Source organism: Tachypleus tridentatus, chromosome 3 (genome assembly GCF_004210375.1).
Source record: "Tachypleus tridentatus isolate NWPU-2018 chromosome 3, ASM421037v1, whole genome shotgun sequence".
Taxonomy (NCBI): domain Eukaryota; kingdom Metazoa; phylum Arthropoda; class Merostomata; order Xiphosura; family Limulidae; genus Tachypleus; species Tachypleus tridentatus.
The window spans coordinates 32712527-32737000 of record NC_134827.1 but is presented as its reverse complement, the minus strand read 5'-3'; the positions used below and the strand labels follow the sequence as shown (position 1 = coordinate 32737000).

At 30.3% G+C, this 24474-nt stretch overlaps 1 protein-coding gene across 1 annotated transcript in view; it reads left to right on the top strand.

Moving 5' to 3' along the window:
- LOC143245787 (polycystin-1-like protein 2) overlaps positions 1-24474 on the top strand; it is a 42997-nt gene that overhangs the window by 10836 nt on the left and 7687 nt on the right. Inside the window, exon 9 of the mRNA XM_076492042.1 lies at positions 954-1180. Within this exon, the coding sequence (XP_076348157.1) occupies positions 954-1180 (227 nt within the window). The remainder of the gene's footprint in view (positions 1-953; positions 1181-24474) is intronic.

The following is a 24474-nucleotide window of genomic DNA, read 5'->3' as shown; positions in this document are numbered from 1 at the left end:
TTTTTGTCAACTGTTGCATAATAACCTCCCACTTAATTATTCCAAGATTGACGTGTATTTCAAGCACTTTTTTGAAACAATGAATTCTTATTTGTTAAAGAGAAACTGAAGCTGAGATAATACACACCTAATTTTACGGGAGAACTGGGTTCCAGTATAAATATGGAAACAACAACAGTAACTGTTGTTGTGTACGATGAAAACCAATAACGTAAGTACATGAAGATAAAGTGACCTCTATAACAGAATCGTTATTTAATATTTACTAGATTATTTTTGCTTAGCACGTAAATAGCAAACTCAACCAAAAACTCTCAAACACTTGTCTGAGAAATGTATTTGCAATGGGCTATTTTTTGAGTGATTACTTTAAGTAATGTGTTTGTATTAACGAAAATGTCTCCGCGGATATTAATTAGAGCAGTATCATCCATTGGTCAAGAGTTGTGATACACACAGCTACGAAACATCCAAACGTTCTTTAATTAAAAACACAACTACACGTTTCTATCACATTCATCACAAACATCTGTGAAACTTAAAAATTATTTAATGTCCTACTGCATAAAAGAAATGTCTAGGATACCAATGGAAACCTAGGACACAAGGAGAAATGTCTAGGATACCAATGGAAACCTAGGACACACGGAGAAATGTCTAGGATACCAATGGAAACCTAGGACACACGGATCTGCAGATTACAGAGAGACTAATGTGTATCTTTGGGCTCAACGACAAACAAACAAAACCAAGTTAATAAATAATATAAACTCAGAATATAACCGATGATATCTTCGTGAGGATATTTGTAATTTCTGTTTTTTTGGCTATTAAAAAAAAAGAAGCGAAACGGATCTTAAAACTTTCGATTTTCTTTTAATTTAGTTGTACGTAAGAGTTTTATTTAGAAGGTATTACGTCGTGATATTTATGGACTCTGTTTTTTCTGATAGGACATCGAACGAAGATTGAAATCGCTCCTATGGATCCGGAAGTTCTGCGCAAGGCACGAGAACAGCGAATGAAAGAGCGCGAAATGATGGCAGTGCTAAAAGACATATGTCTCTATATGATCTTCCTGAGTTTACTTTTATATGTGGCTCACCAACATAGAAATCTAAATGCCTTCTGGGTTAATAAAGATCTGAAGAACACCTTTGAAGAAAGTGGCTTTACATCGGTAAATATATTACATGGTTATCTTATAGTCAGTAACAGGGCTTTACTTCGGTAAATATATTACATGGTTATCTTATAGTCAGTAACAGGGCTTTACTTCGGTAAATATATTACATGGTTATCTTATAGTCAGTAACAGGGCTTTACTTCGGTAAATATATTACATAGTTATCTTATAGTCAGTAACAGGGCTTTACATCGGTAAATATATTACATAGTTATCTTATAGTCAGTAACAGGGCTTTACTTCGGTAAATATATTACATAGTTATCTTATAGTCAGTAACAGGGCTTTACTTTGGTAAATATATTACATGGTTATCTTATAGTCAGTAACAGGGCTTTACTTCGGTAAATATATCACATAGTTATCTTATAGTCAGTAACAGGGCTTTACTTTGGTAAATATATTACATGGTTATCTTATAGTCAGTAACAGGGCTTTACTTCGGTAAATATATCACATAGTTATCTTATAGTCAGTAACAGGGCTTTACTTTGGTAAATATATCACATAGTTATCTTATAGTCAGTAACAGGGCTTTACTTTGGTAAATATATCACATAGTTATCTTATAGTCTGTAACAGGACTTTACTTTGGTAAATATATTACATAGTTATCTTATAGTCAGTAACAGGGCTTTACTTTGGTCAATATATTACATAGTTATCTTATAGTCAGTAACAGGGCTTTACTCAGTAAATATATCACATAGTTATCTTATAATCACTAACAGGGCTTTACTCGGTAAATATATTACATAGTTATCTTATAGTCAGTAACAGGGCTTTACTTCGGTAAATATATTACATAGTTATCTTATAGTCAGTAACAGGGCTTTACTTTGGTAAATATATTACATGGTTATCTTATAGTCAGTAACAGGGCTTTACTTCGGTAAATATATCACATAGTTATCTTATAGTCAGTAACAGGGCTTTACTTTGGTAAATATATTACATGGTTATCTTATAGTCAGTAACAGGGCTTTACTTCGGTAAATATATCACATAGTTATCTTATAGTCAGTAACAGGGCTTTACTTTGGTAAATATATCACATAGTTATCTTATAGTCAGTAACAGGGCTTTACTTTGGTAAATATATCACATAGTTATCTTATAGTCAGTAACAGGGCTTTACTTTGGTAAATATATCACATAGTTATCTTATAGTCAGTAACAGGGCTTTACTTTGGTAAATATATCACATAGTTATCTTATAGTCAGTAACAGGGCTTTACTTCGGTAAATATATTACATAGTTATCTTATAGTCAGTAACAGGGCTTTACTTTGGTAAATATATCACATAGTTATCTTATAGTCAGTAACAGGGCTTTACTTTGGTAAATATATTACATAGTTATCTTATAGTCAGTAACAGGGCTTTACTTCGGTAAATATATTACATAGTTATCTTATAGTCAGTAACAGGGTTTACTTCGGTAAATATATTACATAGTTATCTTATAGTCAGTAACAGGGCTTTACTCGGTAAATATATTACATGGTTATCTTATAGTCAGTAACAGGGCTTTACTTCGGTAAATATATCACATAGTTATCTTATAGTCAGTAACAGGGCTTTACTTTGGTAAATATATCACATAGTGATCTTATAGTCAGTAACAGGGCTTTACTTTGGTAAATATATTACGTAGTTATCTTATAGTCAGTAACAGGGCTTTACTTCGGTAAATATATTACATAGTTATCTTATAGTCAGTAACAGGGCTTTACTTCGGTAAATATATTACATGGTTATCTTATAGTCAGTAACAGGGCTTTACTCGGTAAATATATTACATGGTTATCTTATAGTCAGTAACAGGGCTTTACTTCGGTAAATATATCACATAGTTATCTTATAGTCAGTAACAGGGCTTTACTTTGGTAAATATATCACATAGTGATCTTATAGTCAGTAACAGGGCTTTCCTTTGGTAAATTTACATAGTTATCTTATAGTCAGTAACAGGGCTTTACTTCGGTAAATATATTACATAGTTATCTTATAGTCAGTAACAGGGCTTTACTCGGTAAATATATTACATGGTTATCTTATAGTCAGTAAAAGGGCTTTACTTCGGTAAATATATCACATAGTTATCTTATAGTCAGTAACAGGGCTTTACTTTGGTAAATATATCACATAGTTATCTTATAGTCAGTAACAGGGCTTTACTTCGGTAAATATATCACATAGTAATCTTATAGTCAGTAACAGGACTTTACTTTGGTAAATATATCACATAGTTATCTTATAGTCAGTAACAGGGCTTTACTTTGGTCAATATATCACATAGTTATCTTATAATCAGTAACAGGGCTTTACTTCGGTAAATATATTACATTGTTATCTTATAGTCAGTAACAGGGCTTTACTGTGGTAAATATATCACATAGTAATCTTATAGTCAGTAACAGGGCTTTACTTTGGTAAATATATTACATAGTTATCTTATAGTCAGTAACAGGGCTTTACTTCGGTAAATATATTACATAGTTATCTTATAGTCAGTAACAGGGCTTTACTTTGGTAAATATATTACATAGTTATCTTATAGTCAGTAACAGGGCTTTACTTTGGTAAATATATTACATAGTTATCTTATAGTCAGTAACAGGGCTTTACTTTGGTAAATATATTACATAGTTATCTTATAGTCAGTAACAGGGCTTCATTCGGTAAATATATTACATAGTTATCTTATAGTCAGCAACAGGGCTTTACTTTGGTAAATATATCACATAGTTATCTTATAGTCAGTAACAGGGCTTTACTTTGGTAAATATATCACATAGTTATCTTATAGTCAGTAACAGGGCTTTACTTCGGTAAATATATTACATAGTTATCTTATAGTCAGTAACAGGGCTTTACTTCGGTAAATATATTACATGGTTATCTTATAGTCAGTAACAGGGCTTTACTTCGGTAAATATATCACATAGTTATCTTATAGTCAGTAACAGGGCTTTACTTCGGTAAATATATTACATAGTTATCTTATAGTCAGTAACAGGGCTTTACTTTGGTAAATATATCACATAGTTATCTTATAGTCAGTAACAGGGCTTTACTTTGGTAAATATATTACATGGTTATCTTATAGTCAGTAACAGGGTTTACTTTGGTAAATATATCACATAGTTATCTTATAGTCAGTAACAGGGCTTTACTTTGGTAAATATATTACATAGTTATCTTATAGTCAGTAACAGGGCTTCACTCGGTAAATATATTACATAGTTATCTTATAGTCAGTAACAGGGCTTTACTTTGGTAAATATATCACATAGTTATCTTATAGTCAGTAACAGGGCTTTACTTCGGTAAATATATTACATAGTTATCTTATAGTCAGTAACAGGGCTTTACTTTGGTATATATATCACATAGTTATCTTATAGTCAGTAACAGGGCTTTACTTTGGTCAATATATTACATAGTTATCTTATAGTCAGTAACAGGGCTTTACTTTGGTAAATATATTACATAGTTATCTTATAGTCAGTAACAGGGCTTTACTTTGGTAAATATATTACATAGTTATCTTATAGTCAGTAACAGGGCTTCATTCGGTAAATATATTACATAGTTATCTTATAGTCAGCAACAGGGCTTTACTTTGGTAAATATATCACATAGTTATCTTATAGTCAGTAACAGGGCTTTACTTCGGTAAATATATTACATAGTTATCTTATAGTCAGTAACAGGGCTTTACTTCGGTAAATATATTACATAGTTATCTTATAGTCAGTAACAGGGCTTTACTTTGGTAAATATATTACATAGTTATCTTATAGTCAGTAACAGGGCTTTACTCAGTAAATATATCACATAGTTATCTTATAATCACTAACAGGGCTTTACTCGGTAAATATATTACATAGTTATCTTATAGTCAGTAACAGGGCTTTACTTCGGTAAATATATTACATAGTTATCTTATAGTCAGTAACAGGGCTTTACTTTGGTAAATATATTACATGGTTATCTTATAGTCAGTAACAGGGCTTTACTTCGGTAAATATATCACATAGTTATCTTATAGTCAGTAACAGGGCTTTACTTTGGTAAATATATTACATGGTTATCTTATAGTCAGTAACAGGGCTTTACTTCGGTAAATATATCACATAGTTATCTTATAGTCAGTAACAGGGCTTTACTTTGGTAAATATATCACATAGTTATCTTATAGTCAGTAACAGGGCTTTACTTTGGTAAATATATCACATAGTTATCTTATAGTCAGTAACAGGGCTTTACTTTGGTAAATATATCACATAGTTATCTTATAGTCAGTAACAGGGCTTTACTTTGGTAAATATATCACATAGTGATCTTATAGTCAGTAACAGGGCTTTACTTCGGTAAATATATTACATAGTTATCTTATAGTCAGTAACAGGGCTTTACTTTGGTAAATATATCACATAGTTATCTTATAGTCAGTAACAGGGCTTTACTTTGGTAAATATATTACATAGTTATCTTATAGTCAGTAACAGGGCTTTACTTCGGTAAATATATTACATAGTTATCTTATAGTCAGTAACAGGGTTTACTTCGGTAAATATATTACATAGTTATCTTATAGTCAGTAACAGGGCTTTACTCGGTAAATATATTACATGGTTATCTTATAGTCAGTAACAGGGCTTTACTTCGGTAAATATATCACATAGTTATCTTATAGTCAGTAACAGGGCTTTACTTTGGTAAATATATCACATAGTGATCTTATAGTCAGTAACAGGGCTTTACTTTGGTAAATATATTACGTAGTTATCTTATAGTCAGTAACAGGGCTTTACTTCGGTAAATATATTACATAGTTATCTTATAGTCAGTAACAGGGCTTTACTTCGGTAAATATATTACATGGTTATCTTATAGTCAGTAACAGGGCTTTACTCGGTAAATATATTACATGGTTATCTTATAGTCAGTAACAGGGCTTTACTTGGTAAATATATCACATAGTTATCTTATAGTCAGTAACAGGGCTTTACTTTGGTAAATATATCACATAGTGATCTTATAGTCAGTAACAGGGCTTTCCTTTGGTAAATTTACATAGTTATCTTATAGTCAGTAACAGGGCTTTACTTCGGTAAATATATTACATAGTTATCTTATAGTCAGTAACAGGGCTTTACTCGGTAAATATATTACATGGTTATCTTATAGTCAGTAAAAGGGCTTTACTTCGGTAAATATATCACATAGTTATCTTATAGTCAGTAACAGGGCTTTACTTTGGTAAATATATCACATAGTTATCTTATAGTCAGTAACAGGGCTTTACTTTGGTAAATATATCACATAGTTATCTTATAGTCAGTAACAGGACTTTACTTTGGTCAATATATCACATAGTTATCTTATAGTCAGTAACAGGGCTTTACTTTGGTCAATATATCACATAGTTATCTTATAATCAGTAACAAGGCTTTACTTCGGTAAATATATTACATTGTTATCTTATAGTCAGTAACAGGGCTTTACTGTGGTAAATATATCACATAGTAATCTTATAGTCAGTAACAGGGCTTTACTTTGGTAAATATATTACCTAGTTATCTTATAGTCAGTAACAGGGCTTTACTTCGGTAAATATATTACATAGTTATCTTATAGTCAGTAACAGGGCTTTACTTTGGTAAATATATTACATAGTTATCTTATAGTCAGTAACAGGGCTTTACTTTGGTAAATATATTACATAGTTATCTTATAGTCAGTAACAGGGCTTTACTTTGGTAAATATATTACATAGTTATCTTATAGTCAGTAACAGGGCTTCATTCGGTAAATATATTACATAGTTATCTTATAGTCAGCAACAGGGCTTTACTTTGGTAAATATATCACATAGTTATCTTATAGTCAGTAACAGGGCTTTACTTTGGTAAATAAATCACATAGTTATCTTATAGTCAGTAACAGGGCTTTACTTCGGTAAATATATTACATAGTTATCTTATAGTCAGTAACAGGGCTTTACTTCGGTAAATATATTACATAGTTATCTTATAGTCAGTAACAGGGCTTTACTTCGGTAAATATATCACATAGTTATCTTATAGTCAGTAACAGGGCTTTACTTCGGTAAATATATTACATAGTTATCTTATAGTCAGTAACAGGGCTTTACTTTGGTAAATATATCACATAGTTATCTTATAGTCAGTAACAGGGCTTTACTTTGGTAAATATATTACATGGTTATCTTATAGTCAGTAACAGGGTTTACTTTGGTAAATATATCACATAGTTATCTTATAGTCAGTAACAGGGCTTTACTTTGGTAAATATATTACATAGTTATCTTATAGTCAGTAACAGGGCTTCACTCGGTAAATATATTACATAGTTATCTTATAGTCAGTAACAGGGCTTTACTTTGGTAAATATATCACATAGTTATCTTATAGTCAGTAACAGGGCTTTACTTCGGTAAATATATTACATAGTTATCTTATAGTCAGTAACAGGGCTTTACTTTGGTATATATATCACATAGTTATCTTATAGTCAGTAACAGGGCTTTACTTTGGTAAATATATCACATAGTTATCTTATAGTCAGTAACAGGGCTTTACTTTGGTAAATATATTACATGGTTATCTTATAGTCAGTAACAGGGCTTTACTTCGGTAAATATATCACATAGTTATCTTATAGTCAGTAACAGGGCTTTACTTTGGTAAATATATCACATAGTGATCTTATAGTCAGTAACAGGGCTTTACTTCGGTAAATATATTACATAGTTATCTTATAGTCAGTAACAGGGCTTTACTTTGGTAAATATATCACATAGTTATCTTATAGTCAGTAACAGGGCTTTACTTTGGTAAATATATTACATAGTTATCTTATAGTCAGTAACAGGGCTTTACTTCGGTAAATATATTACATAGTTATCTTATAGTCAGTAACAGGGCTTTACTTCGGTAAATATATTACATATTTATCTTATAGTCAGTAACAGGGCTTTACTCGGTAAATATATTACATGGTTATCTTATAGTCAGTAACAGGGCTTTACTTCGGTAAATATATCACATAGTTATCTTATAGTCAGTAACAGGGCTTTACTTCGGTAAATATATTACATAGTTATCTTATAGTCAGTAACAGGGCTTTACTTTGGTAAATATATCACATAGTGATCTTATAGTCAGTAACAGGGCTTTACTTTGGTAAATATATTACATAGTTATCTTATAGTCAGTAACAGGGCTTTACTTGGATAAATATATTACATAGTTATCTTATAGTCAGTAACAGGGCTTTACTTTGGTAAATATATCACATAGTTATCTTATAGTCAGTAACAGGGCTTTACTCTGGTAAATATATCACATAGTAATCTTATAGTCAGTAAGAGGGCTTTACTTTGGTAAATATATCACATAGTGATCTTATAGTCAGTAACAGGGCTTTACTTTGGTAAATATATCACATAGTGATCTTATAGTCAGTAACAGGGCTTTACTTTGGTAAATATATCACATAGTTATCTTATAGTCAGTAACAGGGCTTTACTTTGGTAAATATATCACATAGTTATCTTATAGTCAGTAACAGGGCTTTACTTTGGTGAATATATCACATAGTTATCTTATAGTCAGTAACAGGGCTTTACTTCAGTAAATATATTACATGGTTATCTTATAGTCAGTAACAGGGCTTAACTTCGGTAAATATATCACATAGTTATCTTATAGTCAGTAACAGGGCTTTACTTTGGTAAATATATCACATAGTGATCTTATAGTCAGTAACAGGGCTTTACTTTGGTAAATATATCACATAGTGATCTTATAGTCAGTAACAGGGCTTTACTTCGGTAAATATATTACATAGTTATCTTATAGTCAGTAACAGGGCTTTACTTTGGTAAATATATCACATAGTGATCTTATAGTCAGTAACAGGGCTTTACTTTGGTAAATATATCACATAGTGATCTTATAGTTAGTAACAGGGCTTTACTTTGGTAAATATATTACATAGTTATCTTATAGTCAGTAACAGGGCTTTACTTCGGTAAATATATTACATAGTTATCTTATAGTCAGTAACAGGGCTTTACTTCGGTAAATATATTACATAGTTATCTTATAGTCAGTAACAGGGCTTTACTCGGTAAATATATTACATGGTTATCTTATAGTCAGTAACAGGGCTTTACTTCGGTAAATATATCACATAGTTATCTTATAGTCAGTAACAGGGCTTTACTTCGGTAAATATATCACAGAGTTATCTTATAGTCAGTAACAGGGCTTTACTTTGGAAAATATATCACATAGTTATCTTATAGTCAGTAACAGGGCTTTACTTTGGTAAATATATCACATAGTGATCTTATAGTCAGTAACAGGGCTTTACTTTGGTAAATATATCACATAGTGATCTTATAGTCAGTAACAGGGCTTTACTTTGGTAAATATATCACATAGTTATCTTATAGTCAGTAACAGGGCTTTACTTTGGTAAATATATCACATAGTTATCTTATAGTCAGTAACAGGGCTTTACTTTGGTAAATATATCACATAGTTATCTTATAGTCAGTAACAGGGCTTTACTTTGGTCAATATATCACATAGTTATCTTATAATCAGTAACAAGGCTTTACTTCGATAAATATATTACATTGTTATCTTATAGTCAGTAACAGGGCTTTACTTTGGTAAATATATCACATAGTTATCTTATAGTCAGTAACAGGGCTTTACTTCGGTAAATATATTACATAGTTATCTTATAGTCAGTAACAGGGCTTTACTTTGGTAAATATATTACATAGTTATCTTATAGTCAGTAACAGGGCTTTACTTTGGTAAATATATTACATAGTTATCTTATAGTCAGTAACAGGGCTTTACTTTTGTAAATATATTACATAGTTATCTTATAGTCAGTAACAGGGCTTCACTCGGTAAATATATTACATAGTTATCTTATAGTCAGTAACAAAGCTTTACTTTGGTCAATATATCACATAGTTATCTTATAGTCAGTAACAGGGCTTTACTTTGGTCAATATATCACATAGTTATCTTATAATCAGTAACAGGGCTTTACTTTGGTAAATATATTACATAGTTATCTTATAGTCAGTAACAGGGCTTTACTTTGGTAAATATATTACATAGTTATCTTATAGTCAGTAAATGGGCTTCACTCGGTAAATATATTACATAGTTATCTTATAGTCAATAACAGGGCTTTACTTTGGTAAATATATCACATAGTTATCTTATAGTCAGTAACAGGGCTTTACTTCGGTAAATATATTACATAGTTATCTTATAGTCAGTAACAGGGCTTTACTTCGGTAAATATATCACATAGTTATCTTATAGTCAGTAACAGGGCTTTACTTTGGTAAATATATCACATAGTTATCTTATAGTCAGTAACAGGGCTTTACTTTGGTAAATATATCACATAGTTATCTTATAGTCAGTAACAGGGCTTTACTTCGGTAAATATATTACATAGTTATCTTATAGTCAGTAACAGGGCTTTACTCGGTAAATATATTACATGGTTATCTTATAGTCAGTAACAGGGCTTTACTTTGGTAAATATATCACATAGTTATCTTATAGTCAGTAACAGGGCTTTACTTCGGTAAATATATTACATAGTTATCTTATAGTCAGTAACAGGGCTTTACTTTGGTAAATATATCACATAGTTATCTTATAGTCAGTAACAGGTCTTTACTTTGGTAAATATATCACATAGTTATCTTATAGTCAGTAACAGGGATTTACTTTGGTAAATATATTACATGGTTATCTTATAGTCAGTAACAGGGCTTTACTTCGGTAAATATATTACATGGTTATCTTATAGTCAGTAACAGGGCTTTACTTTGGTAAATATATCACATAGTGATCTTATAGTCAGTAACAGGGCTTTACTTTGGTAAATATATCACATAGTTATCTTATAGTCAGTAACAGGGCTTTACTTTGGTAAATATATCACATAGTTATCTTATAGTCAGTAACAGGGCTTTACTTTGGTAAATATATCACATAGTGATCTTATAGTCAGTAACAGGGCTTTACTTTGGTAAATATATTACATAGTTATCTTATAGTCAGTAACAGGGCTTTACTTTGGTAAATATATTACATAGTTATCTTATAGTCAGTAACAGGGCTTTACTTCGGTAAATATATTACATAGTTATCTTATAGTCAGTAACAGGGCTTTACTAGGTAAATATATTACATGGTTATCTTATAGTCAGTAACAGGGCTTTACTCGGTAAATATATTACATGGTTATCTTATAGTCAGTAACAGGGCTTTACTTCGGTAAATATATTACATAGTTATCTTATAGTCAGTAACAGGGCTTTACTTCGGTAAATATATTACATAGTTATCTTATAGTCAGTAACAGGGCTTTACTTCGGTAAATATATCACATAGTGATCTTATAGTCAGTAACAGGGCTTTACTTTGGTAAATATATCACATAGTTATCTTATAGTCAGTAACAGGGCTTTACTCTGGTAAATATATCACATAGTTATCTTATAGTCAGTAAGAGGGCTTTACTTTGGTAAATATATCACATAGTTATCTTATAGTCAGTAACAGGACTTTACTTTGGTAAATATATCACATAGTGATCTTATAGTCAGTAAGAGGACTTTACTTTGGTAAATATATCACATAGTTATCTTATAGTCAGTAACAGGGCTTTACTTTGGTAAATATATCACATAGTTATCTTATAGTCAGTAACAGGGCTTTACTTTGGTAAATATATCACATAGTTATCTTATAGTCAGTAACAGGACTTTACTTTGGTAAATATATCACATAGTTATCTTATAGTCAGTAACAGGGCTTTACTTTGGTAAATATATTACATGGTTATCTTATAGTCAGTAACAGGGCTTTACTTTGGTAAATATATTACATGGTTATCTTATAGTCAGTAACAGGGCTTTACTTTGGTAAATATATTACATGGTTATCTTATAGTCAGTAACAGGGCTTTACTTTGGTAAATATATCACATAGTTATCTTATAGTCAGTAACAGGGCTTTACTTTGGTAAATATATCACATGGTTATCTTATAGTCAGTAACAGGGCTTTACTTCGGTAAATATATCACATAGTGATCTTATAGTCAGTAACAGGGCTTTACTTTGGTAAATATATTACATAGTTATCTTATAGTCAGTAACAGGGCTTTACTTCGGTAAATATATTACATAGTTATCTTATAGTCAGTAACAGGGCTTTACTTCGGTAAATATATTAAATAGTTATCTTATAGTCAGTAACAGGGCTTTACTCGGTAAATATATTACATAGTTATCTTATAGTCAGTAACAGGGCTTTACTTCGGCAAATATATTACATAGTTATCTTATAGTCAGTAACAGGGCTTTACTTTGGTAAATATATCAAATAGTGATCTTATAATCAGTAACAGGGCTTTACTTTGGTAAATATATTACATAGTTATCTTATAGTCAGTAACAGGGCTTTACTTCGGTAAATATATTACATAGTTATCTTATAGTCAGTAACAGGGCTTTACTTTGGTAAATATATCACATAGTTATCTTATAGTCAGTAACAGGGCTTTACTCTGGTAAATATATCACATAGTAATCTTATAGTCAGTAAGAGGGCTTTACTTTGGGAAATATATCACATAGTGATCTTATAGTCAGTAACAGGGCTTTACTTTGGTAAATATATCACATAGTGATCTTATAGTCAGTAACAGGGCTTTACTTTGGTAAATATATCACATAGTTATCTTATAGTCAGTAACAGGGCTTTACTTTGGTAAATATATCACATAGTTATCTTATAGTCAGTAACAGGGCTTTACTTTGGTAAATATATCACATAGTTATCTTATAGTCAGTAACAGGGCTTTACTTCGGTAAATATATCACATAGTGATCTTATAGTCAGTAACAGGGCTTTACTTTGGTAAATATATCACATAGTGATCTTATAGTCAGTAACAGGGCTTTACTTCGGTAAATATATTACATAGTTATCTTATAGTCAGTAACAGGGTTTTACTTTGGTAAATATATCACATAGTTATCTTATAGTCAGTAACAGGGCTTTACTTTGGTAAATATATCACATAGTGATCTTATAGTCAGTAACAGGGCTTTACTTTGGTAAATATATCACATAGTGATCTTATAGTCAGTAACAGGGCTTTACTTTGGTAAATATATTACATAGTTATCTTATAGTCAGTAACAGGGCTTTACTTCGGTAAATATATTACATAGTTATCTTATAGTCAGTAACAGGGCTTTACTTCGGTAAATATATTACATAGTTATCTTATAGTCAGTAACAGGGCTTTACTCGGTAAATATATTACATGGTTATCTTATAGTCAGTAACAGGGCTTTACTTCGGTAAATATATCACATAGTTATCTTATAGTCAGTAACAGGGCTTTACTCTGGTAAATATATCACATAGTAATCGTATAGTCAGTAACAGGGCTTTACTTTGGTAAATATATCACATAGTGATCTTATAGTCAGTAACAGGGCTTTACTTTGGTAAATATATCACATAGTTATCTTATAGTCAGTAACAGGGCTTTACTTTGGTAAATATATCACATAGTTATCTTATAGTCAGTAACAGGGCTTTACTTTGGTCAATATATCACATAGTTATCTTATAATCAGTAATAAGGCTTTACTTCGATAAATATATTACATTGTTATCTTATAGTCAGTAACAGGGCTTTACTTTGGTAAATATATCACATAGTAATCTTATAGTCAGTAACAGGGCTTTACTTCGGTAAATATATTACATAGTTATCTTATAGTCAGTAACAGGGCTTTACTTTGGTAAATATATTACATAGTTATCTTATAGTCAGTAACAGGGCTTTACTTTGGTAAATATATTACATAGTTATCTTATAGTCAGTAACAGGGCTTTACTTTTGTAAATATATTACATAGTTATCTTATAGTCAGTAACAGGGCTTCACTCGGTAAATATATTACATAGTTATCTTATAGTCAGTAACAAAGCTTTACTTTGGTCAATATATCACATAGTTATCTTATAGTCAGTAACAGGGCTTTACTTTGGTCAATATATCACATAGTTATCTTATAATCAGTAACAGGGCTTTACTTTGGTAAATATATTACATAGTTATCTTATAGTCAGTAACAGGGCTTTACTTTGGTAAATATATTACATAGTTATCTTATAGTCAGTAAATGGGCTTCACTCGGTAAATATATTACATAGTTATCTTATAGTCAATAACAGGGCTTTACTTTGGTAAATATATCACATAGTTCTCTTATAGTCAGTAACAGGGCTTTACTTCGGTAAATATATTACATAGTTATCTTATAGTCAGTAACAGGGCTTTACTTCGGTAAATATATCACATAGTTATCTTATAGTCAGTAACAGGGCTTTACTTTGGTAAATATATCACATAGTTATCTTATAGTCAGTAACAGGGCTTTACTTTGGTAAATAAATCACATAGTTATCTTATAGTCAGTAACAGGGCTTTACTTCGGTAAATATATTACATAGTTATCTTATAGTCAGTAACAGGGCTTTACTCGGTAAATATATTACATGGTTATCTTATAGTCAGTAACAGGGCTTTACTTTGGTAAATATATCACATAGTTATCTTATAGTCAGTAACAGGGCTTTACTTCGGTAAATATATTACATAGTTATCTTATAGTCAGTAACAGGGCTTTACTTTGGTAAATATATCACATAGTTATCTTATAGTCAGTAACAGGTCTTTACTTTGGTAAATATATCACATAGTTATCTTATAGTCAGTAACAGGGATTTACTTTGGTAAATATATTACATGGTTATCTTATAGTCAGTAACAGGGCTTTACTTCGGTAAATATATTACATGGTTATCTTATAGTCAGTAACAGGGCTTTACTTTGGTAAATATATCACATAGTGATCTTATAGTCAGTAACAGGGCTTTACTTTGGTAAATATATCACATAGTGATCTTATAGTCAGTAACAGGGCTTTACTTTGCTAAATATATCACATAGTTATCTTATAGTCAGTAACAGGGCTTTACTTTGGTAAATATATCACATAGTGATCTTATAGTCAGTAACAGGGCTTTACTTTGGTAAATATATTACATAGTTATCTTATAGTCAGTAACAGGGCTTTACTTTGGTAAATATATTACATAGTTATCTTATAGTCAGTAACAGGGCTTTACTTCGGTAAATATATTACATAGTTATCTTATAGTCAGTAACAGGGCTTTACTAGGTAAATATATTACATGGTTATCTTATAGTCAGTAACAGGGCTTTACTCGGTAAATATATTACATGGTTATCTTATAGTCAGTAACAGGGCTTTACTTCGGTAAATATATTACATAGTTATCTTATAGTCAGTAACAGGGCTTTACTTCGGTAAATATATTACATAGTTATCTTATCGTCAGTAACAGGGCTTTACTTCGGTAAATATATCACATAGTGATCTTATAGTCAGTAACAGGGCTTTACTTTGGTAAATATATCACATAGTTATCTTATAGTCAGTAACAGGGCTTTACTCTGGTAAATATATCACATAGTTATCTTATAGTCAGTAAGAGGGCTTTACTTTGGTAAATATATCACATAGTTATCTTATAGTCAGTAACAGGACTTTACTTTGGTAAATATATCACATAGTGATCTTATAGTCAGTAAGAGGACTTTACTTTGGTAAATATATCACATAGTTATCTTATAGTCAGTAACAGGGCTTTACTTTGGTAAATATATCACATAGTTATCTTATAGTCAGTAACAGGGCTTTACTTTGGTAAATATATCACATAGTTATCTTATAGTCAGTAACAGGACTTTACTTTGGTAAATATATCACATAGTTATCTTATAGTCAGTAACAGGGCTTTACTTTGGTAAATATATTACATGGTTATCTTATAGTCAGTAACAGGGCTTTACTTTGGTAAATATATTACATGGTTATCTTATAGTCAGTAACAGGGCTTTACTTTGGTAAATATATTACATGGTTATCTTATAGTCAGTAACAGGGCTTTACTTTGGTAAATATATCACATAGTTATCTTATAGTCAGTAACAGGGCTTTACTTTGGTAAATATATCACATGGTTATCTTATAGTCAGTAACAGGGCTTTACTTCGGTAAATATATCACATAGTGATCTTATAGTCAGTAACAGGGCTTTACTTTGGTAAATATATTACATAGTTATCTTATAGTCAGTAACAGGGCTTTACTTCGGTAAATATATTACATAGTTATCTTATAGTCAGTAACAGGGCTTTACTTCGGTAAATATATTAAATAGTTATCTTATAGTCAGTAACAGGGCTTTACTCGGTAAATATATTACATAGTTATCTTATAGTCAGTAACAGGGCTTTACTTCGGCAAATATATTACATAGTTATCTTATAGTCAGTAACAGGGCTTTACTTTGGTAAATATATCAAATAGTGATCTTATAATCAGTAACAGGGCTTTACTTTGGTAAATATATTACATAGTTATCTTATAGTCAGTAACAGGGCTTTACTTCGGTAAATATATTACATAGTTATCTTATAGTCAGTAACAGGGCTTTACTTTGGTAAATATATCACATAGTTATCTTATAGTCAGTAACAGGGCTTTACTCTGGTAAATATATCACATAGTAATCTTATAGTCAGTAAGAGGGCTTTACTTTGGGAAATATATCACATAGTGATCTTATAGTCAGTAACAGGGCTTTACTTTGGTAAATATATCACATAGTGATCTTATAGTCAGTAACAGGGCTTTACTTTGGTAAATATATCACATAGTTATCTTATAGTCAGTAACAGGGCTTTACTTTGGTAAATATATCACATAGTTATCTTATAGTCAGTAACAGGGCTTTACTTTGGTAAATATATCACATAGTTATCTTATAGTCAGTAACAGGGCTTTACTTCGGTAAATATATCACATAGTGATCTTATAGTCAGTAACAGGGCTTTACTTTGGTAAATATATCACATAGTTATCTTATAGTCAGTAACAGGGCTTTACTTTGGTAAATATATCACATAGTGATCTTATAGTCAGTAACAGGGCTTTACTTCGGTAAATATATTACATAGTTATCTTATAGTCAGTAACAGGGTTTTACTTTGGTAAATATATCACATAGTTATCTTATAGTCAGTAACAGGGCTTTACTTTGGTAAATATATCACATAGTGATCTTATAGTCAGTAACAGGGCTTTACTTTGGTAAATATATCACATAGTGATCTTATAGTCAGTAACAGGGCTTTACTTTGGTAAATATATTACATAGTTATCTTATAGTCAGTAACAGGGCTTTACTTCGGTAAATATATTACATAGTTATCTTATAGTCAGTAACAGGGCTTTACTTCGGTAAATATATTGCATAGTTATCTTATAGTCAGTAACAGGGCTTTACTCGGTAAATATATTACATGGTTATCTTATAGTCAGTAACAGGGCTTTACTTCGGTAAATATATCACATAGTTATCTTATAGTCAGTAACAGGGCTTTACTCTGGTAAATATATCACATAGTAATCGTATAGTCAGTAACAGGGCTTTACTTTGGTAAATATATCACATAGTGATCTTATAGTCAGTAACAGGGCTTTACTTTGGTAAATATATCACATAGTTATCTTATAGTCAGTAACAGGGCTTTACTTCGGTAAATATATCACATAGTAATCTTATAGTCAGTAACAGGGCTTTACTTTGGTCAATATATCACATAGTTATCTTATAGTCAGTAACAGGGCTTTACTTTGGTCAATATATCACATAGTTATCTTATAATCAGTAACAAGGCTTTACTTCGATAAATATATTACATTGTTATCTTATAGTCAGTAACAGGGCTTTACTTTGGTAAATATATCACATAGTAATCTTATAGTCAGTAACAGGGCTTTACTTCGGTAAATATATTACATAGTTATCTTATAGTCAGTAACAGGGCTTCACTCGGTAAATATATTACATAGTTATCTTATAGTCAGTAACAGGGCTTTACTTTGGTAAATATATCACATAGTTATCTTATAGTCAGTAACAGGGCTTTATTCGGTAAATATATTACATAGTTATCTTATAGTCAGTAACAGGGCTTTACTTTGGTAAATATATTACATAGTTATCTTATAGTCAGTAACAGGGCTTTACTTTGGTAAATATATGACATAGTTATCTTATAGTCAGTAACAGGGCTTTACTTTGGTAAATATATCACATAGTTATCTTATAGTCAGTAACAGGGCTTTACTTCGGTAAATATATTACATAGTTATCTTATAGTCAGTAACAGGGCTTTACTCGATAAATATATTACATGGTTATCTTATAGTCAGTAACAGGGCTTTACTTCGGTAAATATATTACATAGTTATCTTATAGTCAGTAACAGGGCTTTACTTCGGTAAATATATTACATAGTTATCTTATAGTCAGTAACAGGGCTTTACTTTGGTAAATATATCACATAGTTATCTTATAGTCAGTAACAGGGCTTTACTTCGGTAAATATATCACATAGTAATCTTATAGTCAGTAACAGTGCTTTACTTTGGTCAATATATCACATAGTTATCTTATAGTCAGTAACAGGGCTTTACTTTGGTCAATATACCACATAGTTATCTTATAATCAGTAACAAGGCTTTACTTCGATAAATATATTACATTGTTATCTTATAGTCAGTAACAGGGCTTTACTTTGGTAAATATATCACATAGTAATCTTATAGTCAGTAACAGGGCTTTACTTCGGTAAATATATTTATCTTATAGTCAGTAACAGGGCTTTACTTTGGTAAATATATCACACAGTTATCTTATAGTCAGTAACAGGGCTTCACTCGGTAAATATATTACATAGTTATCTTATAGTCAGTAACAGGGCTTTACTTTGGTAAATATATTACATAGTTATCTTATAGTCAGTAACAGGGCTTTACTCGGTAAATATATTACATGGTTATCTTATAGTCAGTAACAGGGCTTTACTTTGGTAAATATATCACATAGTTATTATATAGTCAGTAACAGGGCTTTACTTTGGTAAATATATCACATAGTTATCTTATAGTCAGTAAGAGGACTTTACTCGGTAAATATATTACATAGTTATCTTATAGTCAGTAACAGGGCTTTACTTCGGTAAATATATTACATAGTTATCTTATAGTCAGTAACAGGGCTTTACTTTGGTAAATATATTACATAGTTATCTTATAGTCAGTAACAGGGCTTTACTCGGTAAATATATTACATGGTTTTCTTATAGTCAGTAACAGGGCTTTACTTTGGTCAATATATCACATAGTTATCTTATAGTCAGTAACAGGGCTTTACTTTGTCAATATATCACATAGTTATCTTATAATCAGTAACAAGGCTTTACTTCGGTAAATATATTACATTGTTATCTTATAGTCAGTAACAGGGCTTTACTTTGGTAAATATATCACATAGTAATCTTATAGTCAGTAACAGGGCTTTACTTCGGTAAATATATTACATTGTTATCTTATAGTCAGTAACAGGGCTTTACTTTGGTAAATATATTACATAGTTATCTTATAGTCAGTAACAGGGCTTTACTTTGGTAAATATATTACATAGTTATCTTATAGTCAGTAACAGGGCTTTACTTTGGTAAATATATTACATAGTTATCTTATAGTCAGTAACAGGGCTTTACTTTGGTAAATATATCACATAGTTATCTTATAGTCAGTAACAGGGCTTTACTTTGGTAAATATATTACATAGTTATCTTATAGTCAGTAACAGGGCTTTACTTTGGTAAATATATCACATAGTTATCTTATAGTCAGTAACAGGACTTTACTTTGGTAAATATATTACATAGTTATCTTATAGTCAGTAACAGGGCTTTACTTTGGTCAATATATTACATAGTTATCTTATAGTCAGTAACAGGGCTTTACTCAGTAAATATATCACATAGTTATCTTATAATCACTAACAGGGCTTTACTCGGTAAATATATTACATAGTTATCTTATAGTCAGTAACAGGGCTTTACTTCGGTAAATATATCACATAGTTATTATATAGTCAGTAACAGGGCTTTACTTTGGTAAATATATCACATAGTTATCTTATAGTCAGTAAGAGGACTTTACTCGGTAAATATATTACATAGTTATCTTATAGTCAGTAACAGGGCTTTACTTCGGTAAATATATTACATAGTTATCTTATAGTCAGTAACAAAGCTTTACTCGGTAAATATATTACATGGTTATCTTATAGTCAGTAACAGGGCTTTACTTTGGTCAATATATCACATAGTTATCTTATAATCAGTAACAAGGCTTTACTTCGATAAATATATTACATTGTTATCTTATAGTCAGTAACAGGGCTTTACTTTGGTAAATATATCACATAGTAATCTTATAGTCAGTAACAGGGCTTTACTTCGGTAAATATATTACATAGTTATCTTATAGTCAGTAACAGCGCTTTACTTTGGTAAATATATTACATAGTTATCTTATAGTCAGTAACAGGGCTTTACTTTGGTAAATATATTACATAGTTATCTTATAGTCAGTAACAGGGCTTTACTTTTGTAAATATATTACATAGTTATCTTATAGTCAGTAACAGGGCTTCACTCGGTAAATATATTACATAGTTATCTTATAGTCAGTAACAGGGCTTTACTTTGGTAAATATATCACATAGTTATCTTATAGTCAGTAACAGGGCTTTATTCGGTAAATATATTACATAGTTATCTTATAGTCAGTAACAGGGCTTTACTTTGGTAAATATATTACATAGTTATCTTATAGTCAGTAACAGGGCTTTACTTTGGTAAATATATCACATAGTTATCTTATAGTCAGTAACAGGGCTTTACTTTGGTAAATATATCACATAGTTATCTTATAGTCAGTAACAGGGCTTTACTTCGGTAAATATATTACATAGTTATCTTATAGTCAGTAACAGGGCTTTACTCGATAAATATATTACATGGTTATCTTATATTCAGTAACAGGGCTTTACTTCGGTAAATATATTACATAGTTATCTTATAGTCAGTAACAGGGCTTTACTTCGGTAAATATATTACATAGTTATCTTATAGTCAGTAACAGGGCTTTACTTTGGTAAATATATCACATAGTTATCTTATAGTCAGTAACAGGGCTTTACTTCGGTAAATATATCACATAGTAATCTTATAGTCAGTAACAGGGCTTTACTTTGGTCAATATATCACATAGTTATCTTATAGTCAGTAACAGGGCTTTACTTTGGTCAATATATCACATAGTTTTATTATAATCAGTAACTAGGCTTTACTTCGATAAATATATTACATTGTTATCTTATAGTCAATAACAGGGCTTTTACTTCGTTAAATATATTTATCTTATAGTCAGTAACAGGGCTTTACTTTGGTAAATATATCACATAGTTATCTTATAGTCAGTAACAGGGCTTCACTCGGTAAATATATTACATAGTTATCTTATAGTCAGTAACAGGGCTTTACTTTGGTAAATATATTACATAGTTATCTTATAGTCAGTAACAGGGCTTTACTTCGGTAAATATATTACATAGTTATCTTATAGTCAGTAACAGGGCTTTACTCGGTAAATATATTACATGGTTATCTTTTAGTCAGTAACAGGGCTTTACTTTGGTAAATATATCACATAGTTATTATATAGTCAGTAACAGGGCTTTACTTTGGTAAATATATCACATAGTTATCTTATAGTCAGTAAGAGGACTTTACTCGGTAAATATATTACATAGTTATCTTATAGTCAGTAACAGGGCTTTACTTCGGTAAATATATTACATAGTTATCTTATAGTCAGTAACAGGGCTTTACTTCGGTAAATATATTACATAGTTATCTTATAGTCAGTAACAGGGCTTTACTCAGTAAATATATTACATGGTTTTCTTATAGTCAGTAACAGGGCTTTACATTGGTCAATATATCACATAGTTATCTTATAGTCAGTAACAGGGCTTTACTTTGGTCAATATATCACATAGTTATCTTATAATCAGTAACAAGGCTTTACTTCGGTAAATATATTACATTGTTATCTTATAGTCAGTAACAGGGCTTTACTTTGGTAAATATATCACATAGTAATCTTATAGTCAGTAACAGGGCTTTACTTCGGTAAATATATTACATTGTTATCTTATAGTCAGTAACAGGGCTTTACTTTGGTAAATATATTACATAGTTATCTTATAGTCAGTAACAGGGCTTTACTTTGGTAAATATATTACATAGTTATCTTATAGTCAGTAACAGGGCTTTACTTTGGTAAATATATTACATAGTTATCTTATAGTCAGTAACAGGGCTTTACTTTGGTCAATATATCACATAGTTATATTATAGTCAGTAACAGGGCTTTACTTTGGTAAATATATTACATAGTTATCTTATAGTCAGTAACAGGGCTTTACTTTGGTAAATATATCACATAGTTATCTTATAGTCTGTAACAGGACTTTACTTTGGTAAATATATTACATAGTTATCTTATAGTCAGTAACAGGGCTTTACTTTGGTCAATATATTACATAGTTATCTTATAGTCAGTAACAGAGCTTTACTCAGTAAATATATCACATAGTTATCTTATAATCACTAACAGGGCTTTACTCGGTAAATATATTACATAGTTATCTTATAGTCAGTAACAGGGCTTTACTTCGGTAAATATATCACATAGTTATTATATAGTCAGTAACAGGGCTTTACTTTGGTAAATATATCACATAGTTATCTTATAGTCAGTAAGAGGACTTTACTCGGTAAATATATTACATAGTTATCTTATAGTCAGTAACAGGGCTTTACTTCGGTAAATATATTACATAGTTATCTTATAGTCAGTAACAGGGCTTTACTCGGTAAATATATTACATGGTTATCTTATAGTCAGTAACAGGGCTTTACTTTGGTCAATATATCACATAGTTATCTTATAGTCAGTAACAGGGCTTTACTTTGGTCAATATATCACATAGTTATCTTATAATCAGTAACAAGGCTTTACTTCGGTAAATATATTACATTGTTATCTTATAGTCAGTAACAGGGCTTTACTTTGGTAAATATATCACATAGTAATCTTATAGTCAGTAACAGGGCTTTACTTTGGTAAATATATTACATAGTTATCTTATAGTCAGTAACAGGGCTTTACTTTGGTAAATATATTACATAGTTATCTTATAGTCAGTAACAGGGCTTTACTTTGGTAAATATATTACATAGTTATCTTATAGTCAGTAACAGGGCTTTACTTTGGTAAATATATTACATAGTTATCTTATAGTTAGTAACAGGGCTTTACTTTGGTAAATATATTACATAGTTATCTTATAGTCAGTAACAGGGCTTCACTCGGTAAATATATTACATAGTTATCTTATAGTCAGTAACAGGGCTTTACTTTGGTAAATATATCACATAGTTATCTTATAGTCAGTAACAGGGCTTTACTTCGGTAAATATATTACATAGTTATCTTATAGTCAGTAACAGGGCTTTACTTTGGTAAATATATCACATAGTTATCTTATAGTCAGTAACAGGGCTTTACTTTGGTAAATATATCACATAGTTATCTTATAGTCAGTAACAGGGCTTCACTCGGTAAATATATTACATAGTTATCTGATAGTCAGTAACAGGGCTTTACTTCGGTAAATATATCACATAGTTATCTTATAGTCAGTAACAGGGCTTCACTCGGTAAATATATTACATAGTTATCTGATAGTCAGTAACAGGGCTTTACTTCGGTAAATATATCACATAGTTATCTTATAGTCAGTAACAGGGCTTTACTTTGGTAAATATATCACATAGTTATCTTATAGTCAGTAACAGGGCTTTACTTCGGTAAATATATCACATAGTTATCCTATAGTCAGTAACAGGGGTTTACTAGGTTAATATATCACATAGTTATCTTATAATCAGTAACAGAGCTTTACTTCGGTAAATATATCACATAGTTATCTTATAGTCAGTAACAGGGCTTTACTTCGGTAAATATATCACATAGTTATCCTATAGTCAGTAACAGGGCTTTACTTTGGTAAATATATCACATAGTTATCTTAT